The sequence below is a fragment of the Oryctolagus cuniculus genome, chromosome 12 (genome assembly GCF_964237555.1).
Source record: "Oryctolagus cuniculus chromosome 12, mOryCun1.1, whole genome shotgun sequence".
Classification (NCBI taxonomy): domain Eukaryota; kingdom Metazoa; phylum Chordata; class Mammalia; order Lagomorpha; family Leporidae; genus Oryctolagus; species Oryctolagus cuniculus.
In genome coordinates, this window is record NC_091443.1 from 38773239 (window position 1) to 38795618 (window position 22380).

The 22380-nt window shown below is 41.4% G+C and overlaps 1 protein-coding gene across 2 annotated transcripts in view; it reads left to right on the top strand.

Annotated features, from left to right (window-relative positions):
* Nucleotides 1-22380, top strand: part of SLC25A21 (solute carrier family 25 member 21) — a 557570-nt gene that overhangs the window by 377021 nt on the left and 158169 nt on the right. For both annotated transcript variants that reach the window (XM_008269507.4, XM_017348267.3), the window contains exon 3: nt 22216-22299. In XM_008269507.4, coding sequence (XP_008267729.1) covers nt 22216-22299 — 84 coding nt within the window. The remainder of the gene's footprint in view (nt 1-22215; nt 22300-22380) is intronic.

Consider the following 22380-nt stretch of genomic DNA (forward strand, 5'->3'; position numbering starts at 1 on the left):
GAGCTATCTTCACCCCCATGTTTATTGCAGGTTAATTCACAATAGCTAAGACATGGAATCAACACAAATGCCCATCAACTGGAAACTGGATAAGGAAATTGTGGCATATGTACACTATAGAATACTACACAGTGGTTTAAAAAATGAAATTTTGTCATCTACAACAAAATGGATGAATCTGGAAAACATCATACTTAGTGAAATAAGCTAGTCCCAAAGGGACAAATACCATATGTTCTCCCTGACCTGTGATAATAGAGCACCTCAAAGGCAATCTGTAGAAGTGAAATTGACGCTTTGAGAAGCAATGACTTGAACATCCCTTGTCTTTACTGTTGAGAAACAGTTTTCTTTTTCTTCATACTATCTGTTGAACTCTTAACAGAGTTAATCATATGTGTATAAAGTCAATTGAAAATAGATCTCAGTAAAATATAAGAGTGAGACTAAGGGAGGAGGAAGTTTGTAATGCTGTATAGTTCTGCATACATTCCTATGGACTTCTAAGAGTACAGTTTAAAAACTCGCCATGGGACCCCCAAATCCCATTAAGCTGGGTGGTTAAAATGTCATCTTAAGTGTTAAAAGTGATCATATTAAGTGTTAAAGTAAAAATATAAATAGGATTAAGTGTTAAAGTGATCATATAAATAGGATGAAGTATCTGGTAATAATAATAGATAGAATTAAAAAGAAGTGAATACTCTAACATGGGAAGCAGTCCACACAGCAGACTCATAGAATGACAATCGCTTTAAATAGTACTCTGATCAGAATTGTCCCTTAAGGCATTCTGATCTGGCTAAAAAGCCCACAAGAGCATTTAAGGCATGGAAAGCCAAGACACTGTGGCAAAAAATGTCCTACATGAAGGATCTCTGTGGGTGAGACCCCAGTGGAAATAAGTGGTCAACAAAGAGGGAGGTGCTTTTCTCTGAAGAGAGGAGAAGACTTCCAGTTTGCTTATGGCCTTGTCTAAATACTGACTGAGTTTTTGGATTCCAAAGGCTTTCATAGCCTAGGCTACTCATGTCAAGAGCTTCGAGTAATCACTGACATCATACATAAGAGCGTTAATTGTTAACAACAAGAATCACTAATGCACTAACTTCCCATGCAAAACCTCTGTCCTCAGAGTTGTATTATAATTATATCTAAGTGCTCACAAAAGATGCATTAATTTTGGGTGCTTCTTTAAAGTTAATTGTTTCTAAAAAAAAAAGTGAAATTAACTTCAAGATGCAATGACTTTGAACAACCCTTGTCTCAACTGTTGAGGAACAGGTCTTATTTTTTTGTGCAAATTACTGAACTCTTTACTTAGTATAGCATTGATCTTCTATGTATAAAGTTAATCAAAAACAGTTCTTAGTGGAGAATGGGACTGGGAATGGGAGAAGAAGGAGGGGGAGGGGTGGCAGAGTGTGGGAGCATGCGTATGGTGGTATACTCCTTGAGTTGTACTGATGAAATGCATGAAATTTGTATTCCTTATAAAAGGTTTCTTTGGGGGAGGAGGGAATAACCCACAAAGTTGGGAAAAAAATTGAGGAACAGCAAAGGAGGCATTTTTTATGTTTTTGATTCAAAACTGGCATAATAAAATTGGGTGTGGAAATATTTTAAGTTTAAATAAATAACTGACGAGACCATATAATTAATAGCACTGGGTATAGAATAAGAATTATATTTTGAAATTGAGAATTGAATTATGATATTTTCCAACCTTTCTGTCTACTCTATGTATTAGGCATGTCTCCTTACACACTGATCATGGTGCACATATTTAAGCACAGCTGTACACATAAAAATTAGCATTGTTAAATATTTGCTTTAATCTAAAGCCTTCCAATAGATATAATTTAAACTTTCTAGCAGTCACATTTTAAAAAGTAAAATGTACTAGCCGGCGCTGTGGCTCACTAGGCTAATCCTCTGCCTTGCGGCGCTGGCACACCTGGTTCTAGTCCCGGTCGGGGCGCCGGATTCTGTTCCGGTTGCCCCTCTTCCAGGCTAGCTCTCTGCTGTGGCCAGGGAGTGCAGTGGAGGATGGCCCAAGTACTTGGGCCCTGCACCCCATGGGAGACCAGGAGGAGTACCTGGCTCCTGCCATCGGATCAGCGCGGTGCGCCAGCTGCGGTGGCCATTGGAGGGTGAACCAACAGCAAAGGAAGACATTTCTCTCTGTCTGTCTGTCTCACTGTCCACTCTGCCTGTCAAAAAAAAAAAAAAAAGTAAAATGTACTGTTTCCTATCAGTTCAAGTAGTCCTGGCAAAATAATGAAGTCATGATTTACAGAAAAATGTTTTTCTCTAGTTAATAAATTTAAATCTAAATTAAAATAAAGTAAATTTATTTTCTTGGCTGTATTAGCCACATTTGAACAATGCAGTAGCCACATGTGGCCATTGGCTACCATATTGGACAGTGCAGTTTTGAGCCTTTGCATATTTTACTCAAAGAATTGGTGCTACATTAAGTGTTTTTAGTACAGAGTCATTGCTTAGGGAAAATATTAAAAAAAAAAGAAATGTCTTTGTATAGTTCTACTATAAATCTGCATAAATAAAATGCTTTTGTGCTGCACTGATTTCTAAGCCAATTATTTCCCTGATTTTAGCTGTACACATGTATGCTGGGAGGGTTGGCAGAGAGATAGGAGAGGTCGGAGCAGGGCCATTTGATCAACCTGTGATTTAAAAAAAAAAAAGATATATTTATTTATTTGAAAGGCAGAGACAGAGGGAGGGAGGGAGAGAGAAAGAGAGAATATCTTCCTTCCATCAGCTGATTCATTCCCCAAATGGCTACAACAACTGGAGTTGAGCTGATCCAAAGCCAGGAGCCTCCTCCAGGACTTCCATGTGGGTGGAGGGGCCCAAGCATTTGGCCCATCTTCCATTGCTTTCTCAGGCACATGAGCAAGGAACCAGATAGGAAGTGGAGTAGCCTGGACTCAACCCAGTGCTCATATGGGATGCCAGCGTTGCAGAGTGGGCCCCAAACTGTGACTTTTAAAATAAGTTAACCCTAGTGGCTGGCACTGTGGTGCAGCAGGTTAAAGCCTTGGCCTGCAGCACCAACATCCCATATGGGTGACAATTCAAGCCCCAGCTGCTCTACTTCAGATCCAGCTCTCTGATGGCCTGGGAAAACAGTAGAAGATGGCCCAAGTCCTTGGGCCCCTGCATCCATGTGAAAGACCCAGAAGTTTCTGGCTCCTGGCTGCAGATCAGCTCAGCTCTGGCTGTTGTGGCCATTTGGGGAGTGAACCAGTGGATAGAAAACCTCTCTCACTTTCTCTCTGGCTCTACCTCTCTCTGTAACTCTGTCTTTCAAATAAATAAAATAAATATTTTTTAAAAATCAGTAATCCTCTATCACTTTCAATCTCATTGTGAAGCCCTAGTAAAACTAAGCTTTCACCTATAGCCATGTCATGAAGTTGAGGGTGCAGGATGTGGAGCAGGGAGTGATGTACACTTCCTACCTGTGCAAGGGCAGCAGTGGTACTCCTGAAGCATATGTCCAGTGAGAAAACTGAGTATCTTGCAGTCACAATTCTTTCTTTTTTTTTTTTTTTTTAAAGATTATTTGAAAGTCAGAGTTACACAGACAGAGGAGAGGCAGAGAGAGAGAAAAAGAGAGGTCTTCGATCCGCTGGTTCACTCCCCAGTTGACTGCAACGGCCAGAGCTGTGCTGATCCGAAGCCAGGAGCCAGGAGCCTCCTCCAGGTCTCCCACATGGGTTCAGGGGCCCAAGGACTTAGGCCATCTTCTAATGCTTTCCCAGGCCATAGCAGAGAGCTGGTTCAGAAATGGAGCAGCTGGGACTCGAACTGGCACCTATATGGGATGCTGGCCCTTCAGGCCAGGGCATTAACCCGCTGTGCCACAGCGCCGGCCCCACAATTTTCAAACTAAGTAAGATGAATATATGTATTTTCTCCCATTTTTCCCCCAGGGGAGGACTGTGAGTAATTTCTGGTTCCCATTTTTCTGAAATAAGAAAAAGGATACATCTGTTATCACTGAAGACTCATTAGTTTACTATATTTAGAGAAGAGTAAGCCCTCAATGGAACATTTGGGTTCTGTACCTGGCTATTCACATGAACAATCTCTACAGTACCTTAAGTTAGACAATTTACCAAACCCTCCCAGCTCCCTCCTCCCCATGTGTGAGCACTCTTTGCACTGAAAGCAGTGAGCTGTGTCAGGTAATAATGACTTCCCATCCAGCTGGGTGCTGATGGAGCAGCATCTTTTGGGAACTAACAGCAGTAAAAAGAACGCAGATAATCTCAAAACACGTGGAAGAACAAACTGTGATGAGTTCTTCAGACATAAATACTGCATGGCATATCCAATAAATTAGGTGGGTACAAAGATTTTTCTTCCTAAGAAATAATGTGGCAAAAACATGTTGGTATGGTTATTTCTACTTTTTCCTCCCTCTTTGTATGAATGTTTCCATTTTAGATGTAAGGACTTGGATTCTGAATGGTGTTACACTAGGAATATGTAGCATTCACAATGCACACTCTGGTTAAAAAAGCCATAATCATCTGTCTTGGGGGGTGAAGTGATCCACCACGAGAAAAAAAATGCAATCACAGAAATCACAGACAATGTCAATCCTTTGAATATGGCTGAAGAGGAGTGAGAAGAATGAGGTTTTACCAGAACGGAAAATATGAAGGTTTAGTATCTGTAGCTCTGTTTTGAGGAGTCTACAAAATCCCTTTTTCTCGGCAAGCTGCCTCTACTGAATGAGTGGACTTGATGGCGAGCTTTGCACTGTGTCTCCATCCCCTAGACATGGTTAAGCAAGCCAAGGTTATATGGCTGACCCAAGAACAACCCCTGGAGAATTCTAATTGAGATAGGGTTTGCAGTGGAAGGACCCACAGGAAACAGATGACACTCTCAAATTAGGGTAATTTCAATAGAGTGTAGAGATAGTATCATTACAAAGGTATGTGCCCTGTGTCTGGAGGACACTACAGAGAGTAACTCAGGATGCTGGGACTACCAGCAGCAGGAAGTGGAGCTGTCTCTACCTCTGATCTCAAAGGCATGTGTGAAAGGAAAGGTGACCAAAACCTCCAACATGAAAGCCATAGAAAGACAGCTGCATGACAGGAGCAGAGAACTTCTGCTGATGGAGACAACCAGCAGAGGAACCACCAGACAAATATCCCAACCTCTTTCTCTTCCTTCCTTCCTTTTTTCTATTTTAAAGATTTTATTTCATGACAATAGGTCTGATCTGATTTCATAATCATTTAAAAAATCATCTATTATTTTTCACTTTATGTTTCTGTGTGGGAGCAAACTGTTGAAATCTTTACTTAATGTATGCTAAACTGATCTTCTGTATATAAAGAGAATCGAAAATGAATCCTCATGTGAATGGAAGGGGAGAGGGAGTGGGAAAGGGGAGGGTTGCGGGTGGGAGGGACATTATGGGGGGGAAGCCATTGTAATCCATAAGCCGTACTTTGGAAATTTATATTCATTAAATAAAAGTTAAAAAAAATCCTAAAGATTTTATTTATTCATTTGAGGGGTAGAGTTACAGAACATGAGAGAGAGAGACAGAGAGGAGAAAGGTCTTCCTTCCATTGGTTCACTCTCAAAATGGCCACAACAGCCAGAGCTGGGCCAATCCGAAGCCAGGAGCCAGGAGCTTCTTTCCAGGGGCCCAAGGAATTGGGCCATCTTCTACTGCTTTTCCAGGCCACAGCAGAGAGCTGGATTGCAAGACGAGCAACCGGGACTAGAATCGGCGCCCACATGGGATGCCGGCACTGCAGGCAGAGGATCAACCTACTGTGCCATGGCACTCACTCCTCTTCCTTCCTTTCTGTCACCTGCCAGGATTCTTCACAGACCAAATCCAACTGGAAGGCAGATGACATAGAAATCTTTTTATGTAATCTGTTCAAACCACCTCTCAGGAGGAGCAAGGTAGAAGAGGGCAGAGAGTGGATCTGGAGGAGCAGATTGAAGGTATTGGATACCCAGGGTGGCAGAAGGAGTAAGTGGTGAGAACTAGGTTTGTATCATATTATACCAAAGTCAGTCCTACAGGCGGGCAGTCTACAATGAGAACTCAGTGACAGGCAGACACAGAACAGTGCTGATCTTTGTATCACTTAAGGCAAACCTAGTTCAATAATTGATAAATTCCAAAATTTCAATGGTTTAATTCAATAGAAGTACCGTCATTCATTCAGTAGTCCAAGGTGGATGTGTCTGGATGGTAGGAGGTTTTCTGTGTGTGATTTATGGATCCAGGATCCTTCTGTCTCGTGGCCCTGCATCCTGTGGAGCTTTGAAGTTCCCCGTTTCCATCTTGCAGGTGATATAGTCTTAATGTAAGATATATCCTGCAAGGTGTAGTTTGCAAGTGAAACATGAAAGAGAATAAAAAGAGGTACACTGCTTAAAAGCCTCAGTCTGGAAGTGATTTACATCACTTCTGCTTCTGCTCCATAGAAAGTGCTGGTCACGTGACGCGTACCTGGTTTTATCAAAAGCTAAAGAGGTACTCTCTGGGGGCTAAGCCACCAACTGCATTGCCCACATTCCAAATCCTTGTGCCTGGTTCATATTCCAGCTACTCTACACTGTCACTGCAGCTTCCTGTTAGTGCACCTGGGAAGTAACAGATGATGTCTCAAGTGCTCAGGTTCCTACTGTTCATCTGGAAGGCAAGGACAGAGTTCCTGTCCTGGATTTGGCCTGGCCCAACCCCAGGCTATTGTAGGCCTTAGTGGGGAGTAAACCAATAGGTAGTTCTCTCTCTGCCTCTCCCTCTCTGTCACTCTTCCTTCCAAATAAAATAAATCTTTAAAAAAGATGTACAATCTCGGTGAGTTTTTCCTTACATCAACTTCATATAACAAAAGAGGGAGTGGGAGGATTTGGTGGACCTGGTGCCGTAATCTCTGATGGATCTCTACCACAGCCCCAACTCCCAAGGAGGACCTCACTGCACCTTCTTGTCACACATGGTCTCTGTGATAGCCACCTCCCCCTGTGGGAGTTATTCTGAGACATGCTAATCCTAGCAACCAAAACCCTTGACACACCATGCTCATTTAGGATAAGGTGTTGGCAAAGTAACAACAGCCACAAAAAAAAAAAAAAAAAAGTAATCTGCTAATACCTTCAAATTTCTAGAATTTTTTTAATTAGAATCAATTTTTTTTCATTATTTTATTTGAATCTAAGTGCGTGGTATCTTTCATTGTATGCCTATTTACTATGGAAAATATTCTGAAGTCATAAACACTTTAAGAAACTTCATAGCTTTTTAACATTTTAAAAATTGATGAATAGAAATGTTATACATTTGTCATATACAAGTTGTTGCCATAGTTTTTAAATTCTTTTTAAATTCTCTTAAATATTAAGAGAATATTTAAGAGAATTTAAAAAATATTTGAAACCCTGACACAAATAGTACTACCAAAATATTTATTCAAACCAATTGCAGAATGTTCTCTTGGTGTCACATAGTTAAAGTTCTGACTATACTGACCTCACCACTGAAAACACTCATTTTTTTCCTCTTGCTTGATTTCAAAACCTGTCTACATTCAAGAGAATGAAACAGAAACAGGGACTACCTGCCAACTATCCTATAAATTATATCAAGATTTCTAAAAGGAGATTACAAAGTATGGAATTGCAGCTGTCCCGTGATTTCTGCCAGAATTTGACTTAACACACATGAACAAGAGCAGGCTTAGCAGTTCCAAAAGCGTTTGTACTGAGAAGCAGAATCCTTTGTGATGGTTTTTTGCTTACTTTCTGTTTTTCTTTTTCTTTTCTCCCACCAGAAGGGATAGTGCAATACCACTACAGCCAAAAGAAAACCACAGTGATTTGGTCTGAATTCTGAAAATATATAGGTTTTTCAACAGACATTTTCCTATTTTTCTCACATTGTCTAAACATACATCTATGTGAATCGAAATAGCAGACACTTACCACGTAGTACATAATGCAGAAGTGGAAAACACACACAAACACACGGAAGGGCATTTTATTTGAAGAAACAAACAGAAACAGAATCCACAGAACAAACAGCAGAACAGGATGAAGAGAATCCTTAAGGCTGACGTCGGCTGTGCTTTGGGTCACCATCCTCATCCCCTTCTTGTTTAGTGTCCCCTGGAGTGGAGGAATCCAGCAGGGCCATTCTCCCAAGGAGGAGCCTGTGCTGTCTTGTGGAGCTCTTCTGGAGCTTGACCCATGCAAAGAGAATATCAGAGAAAAGGAGGCTGGTGCTTGCCTCCTCTCAACATAGTCCATTCTCAAGGAAAGTTCAACCTCAGCCAGAGGCCACCCACCTCAGAAGCTCAGTGTGCTGGCACAGAACTGGGAAACAAAACACACGCACAGATGGCCTCTGAACGGCCTAAATAGATGTTGCAAAGGCCAGACACTAACAGTCATGGACTTGACTCACAGCATGACCCCACAGGCCCTCATGAGGAGCTGTGACCGAGCTGGGTTCTCTGGGCCTTAGACCAGCTTAGCCCACTGCTGACTTGGTGGCAAGTTAAAGCACGCAGGAGGAATGCAAGGGACACGTCGGGGAGGAGGGGAAGAGAGTAGGGAAAGGGGCCTCGTGGCAGATACATTGATGGGGAAGTGTCGCTCCCCCTCTTCGTGGAGGAGCAACACAGGACCCTGCGCTGTTCTTTCGTCTGCTCGGCCCTCCCCGGGTTTGCTGCTGGTTCTTCCCGGGTTGGCTACTATCCCTTCCACCTCCGTGGAAGGGCAGTTCCCCCTGGCCGCATTCCCCACTTCCGCAGGGGAGCGGCACACCGCCGGCCGGCTCTCTGGGGGGCTGCACGGGTGTTCCTTCAGCTAGATGTTCCCCATAGATGTTCCTGGTGCATGCCGTCTCTCTCCTCCTTTATAGTCCTCCTCCGCCAATCCCAACTCGGCTGCCCACACGCCGAGTACGCTGCTCTCCAATCAGGAGCAAGTCCTACAGTTAATTGGTTGAACTGGAGGCAGCTGTGCGGAAGCTGTTTTCTCCTCTCCCAGCGCCATATTGTAGGAGAGCAGATGCATAGAATAAGTCTTAATTCCAGTAACAGTCTAGTCCGAGCTGCTCCCCACAGAGGAGAGCAGATGCATAGAATAAGTCTTAATTCGAGTAACTTAGTCTAGTCCGGATTGCTCCCCACAGGGAAGAAGTGCTAGCTCATTGCCTGACAATAAGGGAGAAGACAGAGCAATACTGCACAGGAAAACGAAGAACCAGAAAAACACCATGAGGCCGTTGCTCCTTTTATTCAGTAATAAGGTGTGTTACTTGTGAATGTGGGGACCAAAGCTCCAGATGTTTAAGTCTAATCTTCCCACTTAGATTTCACGATTAGTTGAATGGAAGTGAGGGGAGTTTTATTGGCTATAAGCAGAACTCACCCCAGCAAAAGTTTGAATCCTTATGTATTCACTGTATATTTCTCAGTTGGATCTCAAGTTTAACCTTTAGCATTTTAGGGAATCTACATTACTGAAGATACCCATTTATCTAGATTTTAATTTGTAAGACAGTTGTTTTTAAAGGTAATCATGTTTTAAAATATAAAGTTACATTTATGTAAAAGTAAGGTCAACATTTTATAAAATTAAATGACTTGAACTATCTTGCAGTGTTTTGCTATCCACCAAGTACTCATCTGCTAGAAGTCTTAGTTGCCTTTTATTAAACAGTTAATCAGTGCAGCATGATTCTCTGCACAAGTTCTATGGAGAAGTCAGGCCTGCTCTTGGGTGGTATTAATTCATGTATCTCTTCTTTGCTAGTGTTCTAAGTGGCTTTTAATTATTTTTAACATGTTTTATGATGATGATGATGATGATGAAACCACACCCTTCCACTGGGGCTATTCTGAGTGTGGGTTCATGACATAATGGAATATTCATTCCTTAAAACACTTATTTGAGAGAGAGAAAGGGAGGAGAGCAAGGAGAGAAGGAAACAGAGCTCACTAGTTGACACTGCCCTTGATTATGTTCCTCAGGTACATAGTAGGCGCTTAAACACTTGGACATAAATATACTTCATGGAATAAATGCTACATACATATAGAAAGAACGTTGGACATTGTCCAAAATGTATCAATCCAACTGGCCATAAGGAGAGAGCTGAAAGGGATTACATAAGCTCTTTTGCACCTCAAATAGAACTGCATTGACATCTTCCTGCAGAAATTTTCATCCCATCTCCTCCATCCAGAGCTCTTTCTCCATCCACCCCCACACCCCTGACAGTGAGGAATCAAATTAAATGAACACAGAATCTTTGAGCTGGTTCTCTTCAGCACAGTTATTTCAGACCTGATTTTTTCAGCAGAGGGATGGGGTGGGAGTGGGGGTTCAGAGTTAAACCCCAATGTCAGGTGAGTGATGTACAAGTACAGGTTATTCCTGTTTTACTGTTGAGAAAGTTTGGGTAAAAAAAAAAAAAAAACTTTCATTGATCACTCATTGAACTAGAGGCAAATTTGTAGTACAACAGAGACCCCAGGGAAACCTACTTATTGTAGCTTGTATGCCTTCCTAGCTCCAAGCTCTTGTTTTTTTCTTTTCTTAATTTTCCAAGTTATTTTAGCCCTGCAAATATAAGGAAACCGTGAAACGACTGGACACCCTGAGAGTATATATGTAAAAATGCTGAGTTAAAAATGCTAGACATGTAAGCCATATGATTATTATTTTTCTTTGTCATCTGGGGTCCTACCCACCTTTGAAATGCTTTTGAAAACAAAGGTCTTCCTTTGGAACTGATACCCATCTGTCCAAATCATTGACCATAAAAGGTCAATCCTGATATTAAAAAAAAAGAAAGAAACAACTTCCCTTGAAATAGTCCTCAACTTTGATAAGGACATTTTCCTCCTCATTAGCCAAGTGTATTATCTCCATTCCCCACATTTCTTTCTAGCATGAGCATTTATGCTTATAAATGGAAAGAAACCACAACTCCTTTAATCTTTCTCCCTTTGATATTATTGATAAGCATCCTTTAACAGTGCCAAATAAACCACACAATAGGCACATTTGATCAGTTACAATAAAATGGAATCATCTTTCAGGTTTCCAGAGACTGTGTTCTCTAACATTCTCCCTCATGGGGACCCTGGCTCATGGTCTCTGGTGCATAATTAGTTTCTGTAAAGTGGCTCAGTTCCCAGAGTCAGAGAGAGAGTTCTGGCAGATGTGGCCACATTTGAATCCCCTTTTCTGGAAATTTTCTATGGAGGCTAGAAACCAAGACCCTCAATCTCATCCTGACAATCAGCTGAGGTTCGCCAGGTAAGAATTCTGTCACCAGGCAGTAGATGCTACTAGTGAGTGGAACCAGGGAGGTAGGTGGGAAGGATCAAAGAGAGAAAGAACATAGCTAACTTTTCATTGGGCTTCAGATTCTTAGAAACTAACTTTTTGGAGAATGTGAGAAAACTATGGTGTTTGACATGACTGTGATCATGTTATATTAGATGGCTGAAGCTGTTGTAGCCCTTTCTATTCTGAACTTGAGAAATGGTTTTCTTTCCAGAGTCTCATTCATCTTTCCCTCATTTCCCAAGTATGGGCTGATTTCATGCTAATTAGCCACTGTCATGGCCAGTCCAGATCACTGTACTTGGGAGAACGTAGGTAGGTACATGTGGATATGAGGTCATTTAATATGAAATGTAATTGAATGTATGTAGACATATGTATATTCAAAACATGATAGCACTATAATCTGATTTTAAATCTAGTTTTATGACATGACATGTATCTTACAAAGCAAATGATTGAAAGTCATGCTCACTTCAAACTTTTCATTAAGACCACTTTATGCTTGGAGCATTTTAATTATACAGTTATGTTAATTAGCCTCTTTTATTACTTGTGGTTTAGAAGTATTAGATTTAGATTGCAATCTCTAATGATTATTTGCTTCTGATGTGTTAACTAGCATTTCATCATTAAAATAAATTTTGAAATTATATTATCAGTATACTTAGTTATTATCCCATAAGTAATATAAACAAATGGAAGAACTTGTGCCAGATGGTAAAATCAACTCCTTCATTACAGTTTATTTGCAAGGTCAAATATTGCACAGGCCGGCGCCGCGGCTCACTAGGCTAATCCTCCGCCTAGCGGCGCCGGCACACCGGGTTCTAGTCCCGGTCGGGGCGCCGGATTCTGTCCCAGTTGCCCCTCTTCCAGGCCAGCTCTCTGCTGTGGCCAGGGAGTGCAGTGGAGGATGGCCCAAGTGCTTGGGCCCTGCACCCCATGGGAGACCAGGAGAACTACCTGGCTCCTGGCTCCTGCCATCGGATCAGCGTGGTGCGCCGGCCGCAGCGTGCCAGCCGTGGCGGCCATTGGAGGGTGAACCAACGGCAAAGGAAGACCTTTCTCTCTGTCTCTCTCTCACTGTCCACTCTGCCTGTCACCAAAAAAAAAAAAAAAAAAAAAAAAAAAAAAAAAAAAATATTGCACAGATTCTAATACAGTAAATCTTATAATTATTTAAGATACACAAACTAGATCTATTTTAGCACACTAATGAATGATATGCAGTTATTCACTGAAACAAAATGCATGGTTGGCAAAATGATGAACCGTTTGTAGGAAATTTAAGTGGACTGTTAAGATGGAAATTGTAAAATGTACAGTTGCAGAATATCAGCCTTTAAATCTCCTTGGCTTATGGGAGGAACTGCAGTTAGATGTGTCTAGGATCACAGGAAATTACTTTAAGTACAATCAGGCTATCTGGGTTGATCTGATATTTCAGAGATAATATTTTTGAGGTTCTGTTAAAAAACGTGTTCAAAATTACATGGCACAGAAGATTTTCCTTGCTTTTGTGGCCTTGCCAAGATGTTGTCACCTTATCTGTAGTAATATCTAGGCTGACTGAGCACTCCAGGATACATATTTTTTCAAATTATAGACATATAATAATAATGTCTATAATTATAATTATAATAACAGGGAAATTTATTGGTCTCTTTTACAATATCATAAATGCTAAACCAAAGCACAGCTCAGCCCACCTACACCCAGTAAATACATATAGACGTTAAGCATGCCAAAGACAACTAGATTTTTTCAGGTATAGATTTCTATTTCTTTTACAAGATTCATCTAGGGAAATGACTAAGCTAGAATCAGAAAACTTCTCTTTCAGCCGGCGCCGTGGCTCAATAGGCTAATCCTCCGCCTTGCGGCGCCGGCACACCGGGTTCTAGTCCCGGTCAGGGCGCCGGATTCTGTCCCGGTTGCCCCTCTTCCAGGCCAGCTCTCTGCTATGGCCAGGGAGTGCAGTGGAGGATGGCCCAGGTGCTTGGGCCCTGCACCCCATGGGAGACCAGGAAAAGCACCTGGATCCTGGCTCCTGCCATCGGATCAGCGCGGTGCGCCGGCTGCAGTGGCGGCCATTGGAGGGTGAACCAACGGCAAAAAGGAAGACCTTTCTCTCTGTCTCTCTCTCACACTGTCCACTCTGCCTGTCAAAAAAAAAAAAAAAAAAAAAAAAAAAAGAAGAAAACTTCTCTTTCTTTCAATGAATTCTTTGGATACTTTGATAAATGGCCATATATGAGGGGTCTTCAAATGGAAATATCACTATGCCCCTAAATCTGTGTATACAAAATACATGAATTGTGTTCACCTTATACAAATAAAGAAGAAAAATAGATGACAAAAAAGGTTCATGAAGAATGCATATTAAAAAAAACTATACATGGACTTCAAAAATTTTGTGTCAAACTGAATTTATCTTTGAATTCCATTTTCCCTGAACTTCTTGCAGTATGCTGTTATGCATAAATACAACTTTTGAACTTCATTCAATGATCACAGATTGGGTAAACCCAAACTTCATGATCCTGGTGGACTTATTAGCATTATCTCAGGTGCTGATTGATGCCAGGCCTAGACTGAGGATCCAGCAGGCAAAGGCAATTCTTATATTGCGAGTGAACCAGATTCCTAGAATCTCTATTCAACATGTGTCTTCTTCCTCATTTTATAGTTCGTTATTAATATCTTCCTGTCCACCTCCGAATGTTTGTTCCTTTCTCAAGTGTAGAACCTGCATGTCATTCGTCTTCAGTTGCCAAAATTCTTAACCTTGCCCCTTGCACAGAGGGCTCTCCATCGTGTTGAGACAGAACTCCATGTCTACAACTGTGCAGCTCACCCTTCAATGTGATTATGAGTGTCTTGAGCCCTATCAATACCAAGGCAGTGTTAGGTGAACTATTATTATATTCCATCTGAAGTTTAATTAGTCATAGCTCTCTTTTTTTAAAAAAAAAATTACCATTCACACTCCCTGGGTAATTAAAATTGGAACAGTGAAAGTGTGTAAGTGGAGAAATGTTAGAAGGAAACCAGTGCCCACCTCAACACTTCCAAAGAAAAGTGAGGAATAAATTCTTCAAAATCAGCAGCCTCCCCTCCCCCCTCCCCTACCATCTGATAAGACCTTTTGCAGGGATGACAAACGTGGAGGCCCCAAGGGTTGTCTTTTCTGTAGGAAGTTGGTGTTTCTTCTCTTGGAAGGTGATTTATTTTCAATTTGAGAAGCACACATACATGGTGGGAAGTTTTCTAAAGATGAGCATTCTAGGGCCTTGTCCCCGAGTTGGAGAGGTGGGTGTGTACACCTCAATTTTAAAATCTCGACGTGTCTCTGCATGTTCAGTTTGATTGGAGCCACGCTCAGCCGGCTAGTAGGAGAGCAAATACACTCTGAGAAGTAGCATCTTTTCTCAGTGAGATAGACTAATTATGATGAATTAAAATCTTTATTTAATCTTCCCACAGTTATCCTTTTAATGTGTTCTATAATTGCAAACCTTTAGTTTGTTAATCTCTGGTTCATTAGCAGATGTCTTAAGTGTTTAAGGAGCATGTGTAATATTCTGATAATTACTAATCTTTGTTTATAGCACATTTCCGAAGATCTCTTCAGGGAGTTTTATTAGGTTCATCACCACTTATTATCAGTGTACAACTTTTATTAGCAGCCTTTTGCCCCTATAAATGTTGGAATGTGGGGGCTTTATAAAATGAAATGTCTCTTCTCTCTTATGGCTAATAAGCTCAAATATTAGGTATTTTGCTTTCTCTCCAAACCAAATTTTTTTTCCTAATGTCTGTTGTCCAAAGGCAGAAAAGGAACAAAGGCTGAGGATTAAATTACAAATCTCACCAGTTTACATTACGAACCAGTAGCTTCACTGGAATTAGAACTGGTGTCTCCCACTGTGTCTCTGTTCCTCAAGATGTCTCACCTCTTTCGACACAAAGGTGGAATCATTATATAGACTGTTGCCACTGTAGTAGCGTAAAATACCACCGAGGATGAAAAATGCAACTTAAAACTCTCTTTAAGTGTTCCTGGCGTCCCCACCTAAAATAAAATATACCAAACCCTCTTACCTCATTTTGATGACTAAAATCCCTTTAACACAGGACAAGTTTTGGCAGATGACAAATCAAAGTAAAAGTCAGAGGATAAATGATTGATGGCACTGTGTTTCTGAGAGGAGGGGTTGTTGGGGGTTAGTAGGAAATAGCACAAGAGCACATTGAACTAGGATATGACCTAGAGTGGTGCCATAAATAAGCTTCACCTATGCAACTCATTTGCTTAGTACCAAAGAGGTGACTTGGAACAGCTTTTGCCCCACCAGTCTCCATAAGTTCCCTCCCACACAGCACCCCAAATACTTGTGTGATCTAGGGAAAAAGCAAGTCCCATCACCTACCCCAACCTACCCTTTATAACTCAATGGCTGTGTTTTCATATAAAGACAAATGATATACATTCTTATACATACATGTATGTGTATACATGTACACACATGCACATATAGTGTATCCTAAGGTCTCCACTCCTCGGAAGAGATCCATAAGCTTTTTTAAAGAAGATAGGTATAAAATTACTTTGGAGATAGAGGCACTGCATAAACTTGAGGTCTGGGAATTTTCAAACTTCTGCTAAGTCTTTTAAAGCAGCAAAGCCATTTGACTTCTCACAGACATGTGCTTCTATATGGCCATATCTTCGGAAGTCCTCAGACAAGGTGAACCGCCGTATCTAACGACACTGAGAATCAATAACAGACCAGTTTAAAAGTTGATATTACTGAACATATCATGAAGTCAGTAAAAGATGCTGCAAACACATTTCTGACAAATTTAGAAAAAACAGTGTTTCAGTGAGGACATTTTTTAGCTTTCAGACTTACACTGTGCATTTACATGTGAAAACGGAAAAGCCCCTCCTTGCCCTGGTGGTTACCACAGGAGCACAATGGCCATTCCTGGCCATCCAAGTGTGTGCAGTCCTGCGCTCGTGCCTGCTGCAGCAGAGAGCTTCTTTGGCTGCTTTGCCCCATGGCCTAGGGTTCGAGTCGTGCTGTCTGCCCAGATAGCAGGCGGCACATATTCCTCAAGTGTTACTCCATTGTCCCATCCGCTGCTTTGGCAGCAGCAAGTTTTCATTCTAATAAAAGGAGCTACTCAGATGGAAATTCCAGATGTGTCTCAGCAGCTTTTATTAGGACAATGGGGAGGTCCAACTTTTTCTTCTAAATACAATCAAGAGTAGTGTGGCTTTGCCTTTGTAATTTTACGAAGAGTTGTGTTACATAACTGGAAAATTGTCTTCCCAAGCATAGAGAGAATTTGTTAGACAGAATGCAGCTTGGGAAACACTGATGTAAAGCTGCTATCCAGGAGAGAAACCTTTTAAGTTGCTGAAATGTAGTGGAGAGGAAGAAGGAAATTGCTGTTTTACATGATTGACCAAAATGCACTGTAATTATATCAACTTAAAACAGATTCCTTAGGAGAACTGATAACTCTGTGATCAGAATAAGTCATGTGTGGTGGGACAAAATGCTGCGTGTACTTTCTCTGCAAAGTATAGACATGCCATACGTGAGATGCACAGTGGAACAGACAACTGTGCTCGCCTTGGCCTGTTTTGTGGGACCTCCAGCTGCTTTGGCACCGGGAAGACTGGCAGGGAGCTCCGCTAGACATCAGTATGTAGCATGCCTGCCGTCCGCTGGCATTGCTCACCCAGCACAGCCTGCAGACTTTCCTCATGTCATGTGATTTTGATGTTGCCGCTTCTGTTTGTAATAAACACAGCTTCTCAAGGATGCCAATGACTGTCCTTGCTGCCAGTTCTAAAGTGGATGGGTGAAGTCGAATCACAGATATTTAGCCCAAAGCTCTTCTTTCTGCATTTTCCCTTTTCCTTCCAGTCTCTACTGTGTTCTCTGTCAGCCACAGTACAGAAAGATGATAAGAGATCATCCCCAATAAGAGGGGCACTAGTATTTATTCGGTGCCAGTAAAGCTCATTGGCTGGCATCTGATTCTCTGAAACACTGTTCCTAAATGTTATTCCTCAGGTGTATGGTAAAAGTCTATTTGGAAAGCTCCTCTATCTGACTATAAGCGTCTAAAATTAAGAACTATGTCTTATTTCTTTGTAACCATCCAAACAGTGGAGTACCTAATATAAGTAGTGCTCAAAGTGTTCATATTAACTGAATGAAGCAGGGATTGGAAATTATGTCTATTTGGTTTTGGGGGGAAAAAGAAATTACAACTAGCCAGTAAAAGTCCCTAGAATTCCAATGACCCGATTAGATAACTATTTACTTAGAAATACCTGTATTCTGTGTTCAGGTTCACATAAGCTGACTGGAAACCTACCTGGGTATTACCTGAACATTCAGACATCATAGGAAAAAACTTAAGTCTCTAACCCAGGCAGTAAACGAGAGGTTAAGATTGATTTCCTTTCTTTTTTTTTTTTTTTTAAAGACATTTATTGGGGCTGGCGCTGTGGCACAATAGGTTAATTCTCTGCCTGCGGCACCAGCATCCCATATGGGCACCAGTTCTAGTCCCAGCTGCTCCTCTTCTGGTCTAGCTCTCTTCTGTGGCCTGGGAAAGCAGTAGAAGATGGCCCAGGTACTTGGGCCCCTGCACCCGCATGGGAGACAGGGAAGAAGCACCTGGCTCCTGGCTTTGGATCGGCACAGCTCCAGCTGTAGCAGCCATTTGGGGAGTGAACGAACGGACGGAAGACCTTTCTCTCTGTCTCTCCTTCTCACTATCTGTAACTCTACCTCTCAAATAAATAAATACAATCTTTTAAAAAAAAGACATTTATTTTATTTGGAAAGTAGAGTTGGAGGTGGGAGGGAGAAAAGGAGGGAAGGAGGGATGGAAGGAGAGAGAGAGGTTTTTCTTCACTGGTTCACTTCCCAAATGACTGCAGTGGCTGAGGCTGGACCAGACCAAAGCCAGTGGACTGGAACTCCATCTGGGTCTCCATGTGTGAGGCAGAGGCCCAAGTACTTGGGTCATTCTCTGCTTCCTTCGCAGGCACATTAGCAGGGAGCTAGATGGGAAGCAGAGCAGCTGGGGCCAGAACTGGCACCCACCAGAACTTAACCCCACTGTACCACAATGCCGGTTCCAAGATCGATGTTCTAGGTATCAGGATGCACTGGCATTAATCCAACTGCTGATTCTTATGGTTCCAACAAGGACTAGAGTCAGGGCGCTGTGAGATGGCCATAGAGAGATGGCTATAGGGCTCAGATGGCTGAAGAGCAGAGAAAGGGCACATTCCCTATTGTGCTTCGACTTCATCTCCTACATACCCTCCTCCAACTGACTTCGTCTCCACCTACCCTGAGCGCTCTGTGTGTGCAGAAAGCAGAGTGCTTGACCTCCTCTCAGAGGAAACCAGGCCCGGCTGCTGAGGCGAGGGCCTTTGCCTTCACGTCCCTCATTAGAAGGACAGATTTCCCTCCCTGGCCTTTCTTCCTATCATTTCCCTGCTGGAATGCTTCCTCCTGGCTTGTTCCTTTTACCTCTGAATCCCACGAGGACTAGCTCAAATCCCTTCTTCCTGAAGCCCTTCCTGACCCTCCACAGAAAGCAGTAATTACTCCCCCAGCAAACACCTGGACAACCCACTGCCAGTGCTACTCAGCATTTTGGATATATGCCCTTATATTATTAATTGGGTTTTTTTTCTCTTTCTTTCTTGTGCTCTTTGAGAACAGATAATGCCCTGGGTTTTTATAAAACCTACAGCATCTCTTTTATCATATGGCAGACATTAAGAAAATATTTGGCAATTTGGGAGAAAAGCATCTAGAAAGGAATTTAGTGAGGGAAATGAACTTAATGAAAGATTATTAAACATATTATGAGAAACATCTATGTTCATGTAATACTTTATAATATAAGAAAGCATTTTAAATAATTTTCTTGAAAGCGCAATCAGAGAATCTTGGATTTCCCAACCAGATATAAGTGTTTCGTACTCAGCAGTGAATACAGGTTATAAATATACAACGGCAAAGATGGCAATTCTTATTTGAACTAGAACCAAAGTTTGGGAAATGACTTTGTATGCTCCTAAGTTAGTTGTTGTATACATCTACATATAGTTCTCTCAATGTATTATTTAGCATGATGTATTATTTATTATATCAGTATAATCCAAATTACCAAGTTATCTCATCTACATGCTGCAGCCAGGAATTACCCAAACATGGTACATCTACCTGACTGTCCAATAGTGTTCCTATTTTAGACAGAACCTCTTGCTGACTCTTCCAGGACACTAATTCTACTAATTGTACATACATCAGATGGATCGAAAACAGTTTAAATAAGTTGGCTATACTAGTACATGTTCTTCTGATAGGCTCCCCACAATTTAAATTTGACATATAATTCTCATCCAGAAAGTAACCTAAAACTGGTTATGCCAATATAGATAGATGTTTAACTCAAAAAATCATTATAAAGATAATTATTTTTATTAAAGATGTGTTTATTTATCTGAAAGGCAGAGTGAGAGGGACTAACACTGAGAGAGAATAGAGAGAAGTCTTCCTTCTACTGATTCACTCTGCAAATGCCTGTGACAACCAGGGTGAGGCCAGGTTGAAGTCAGGAGCCCAGGACTTATTCCCTCCAGATCTCCCACATGGGTGGCAGGAATCTAAATACTTGGGCCATCATTTGCTGCCTCCCAGGCACATTAGCAAGAAGCTGGATCAGAAGCATGAAGCAACAGGGAACTTGAACCAGGCATTCTGAGTTGGGATGCCAAGTTGGGATATTCCAAGTGGTGACTTAACCTGCTGTGCCACACCTACCCATTTATGATGTTTTAAACTTTGACAATCATAGGTATAGAGTTGCAGAATATTCCTTGCTGGGTTGAAGATTAAAGAAGTATGTATGTAGTGTATTATTAAAAAAAAAGCATTTAAAGAGAAAAAAAGACCCAACAACTCACCCTTTTCATGACATGTCTATTGCATTTCTTCCTGCTTTGACATCCTTATCTCTCACCCACACCACTGCACTGCCTTCATCATTGTTCTCTCTGCTACACTCTCATTCTGATCCTCCCAGTCAGACAATAAATCTCATCTAACATTCGTATGTGCCTAGAACTCTGCTGGAACGTGGAACTCTCGCACCTCTGAACAGCTACTGTCCCACATAAACACATTTAGCAACTCTCTCCACTTTACAAATTCACGTGCAATTTTAGCCTTGCATTGTGCACTCTCTCTGGTCATATGCCTGACTACCTCAGCCAAAGCAACATGTGTGTATTCACTCTTCCCCATGACATGTCAGCTTTTAGTGTATGACCAACCAAAGAAGGCCCACCTACTTGGGTCCCTGCTACCCTGGATGGAGTTACAGGCTCCTGGCTTCAGTCTGGCCTGCCCCAACCCACACTGTTGTGGCCATCTGGGGATTGAACCAGTGGATGGAAGACAGCTTGCTTGTGCTCTCTCGCTCTCTCTTTCTCTCTCTGACCCTTCCTCTCTCTGTAACTCTGCTTTTCAAATAAATAAATCTTTTTAAAAAATGTAAAATTATGACAGAAGCACAGAACAGAGAGGGCCTTAAGTCAGAATTTAGATAAGGAGGTAAAACATAAGGACTAAGCAGACTAAAGAAACCAAAGAATGGTGGAAGAAATGAGACTCCTTGTCACCAATTTCTTTAGAGGGACTGGCGCTGTGGTGCACTGAGTTGAGTCCCAGCTGCTCCACTTCCAATCCAGCTCTCTGCTAATGCACCTGGGAAAGCAGCAGAAGATGGCCCAAGTCCTTGGGCCCCAGCACGCATGTAGGAGACCCAGAGGAAGCTCCTGGCTCATGGCTTTGCATGGGCTCAGCTCTGGCTGTTGCGGATATTTGGGATGTGAACCAGTGAGTGGAAGACCTCTCTCACACTGTCTACCTCTTTCTGTAACTCTGTCTTTCAAATAAATATATCTTTAAAAAAAAATTCTTTAGAAACACACCCCAGCACCAATACAAATTCAAAAGTTAAGACTCTCATACTGGAAAATTCCATATCAGTAGGCTGGAGTTTTGAGATACATGATCATTCCCAAAAAGGAAAAAAAAAAAAGAATTCAGCTTTAAAAAATAGGATATATTTTAGTTGGGCCAACTATATATAGTGCTGTGCTTCTGCAAATATCCATGTAGCCTGAAGTACCTGTAATGGCTGACCCCGCCCTTCATGAAGTGGTGATATATATGAAGTGGTATCTAATACAACCAACTACAAACCCAACTCTTGCTCCAAGGGCAGGCTCCTATGTGCCAGGATTAATTCCAAATTCACAATCGGGATCAAATGTAGGTCATATTAGCTCTTTGTATTTTTAACCTTTATATTGAATTACCTCAAGGAACACCAATTAAGATAAGTAGAACGACTTATTTGTTTCATACACATCTTCAGATTTCTGTGTTATACATTGAAACAATATATGACATCTGTGTATGCTTTTTACAGAAGAAATGCACAAATGCCTCAGGGTGCAGCTGCCTCACTAAGAAACAGATGAAAAAAATCTTATTCTGTCATTTCTGTTAAAGTATAAAGAAATATACTTTTTAAAACTATAAAAATAAGGCAACGATTGTATAAGGCAAATGAATCAATAAAATCTATAGCAAAGACCAAAGTATTTCAGAGTAATCTGAAAAAGCTGACTTTCTAGGACTTTGAAAAATGAGAAAAGCCATTTGGTAAACTCTTTAACTTGGATTTTTATTTGTTTAATTTTGTTTCTAGGTTCCAGATTCAGAGATGCACAACTGATCCAAACAGTTATAAAAGCTTGGGAGATAGCTTTCGAATGATTTTCCGAACAGAAGGGTATGTAACATCCTTATATAGACTTTGTATTGATATAAATGTTTTAATTATTTCTATATGATATGGTTTCTCATTTTGAGT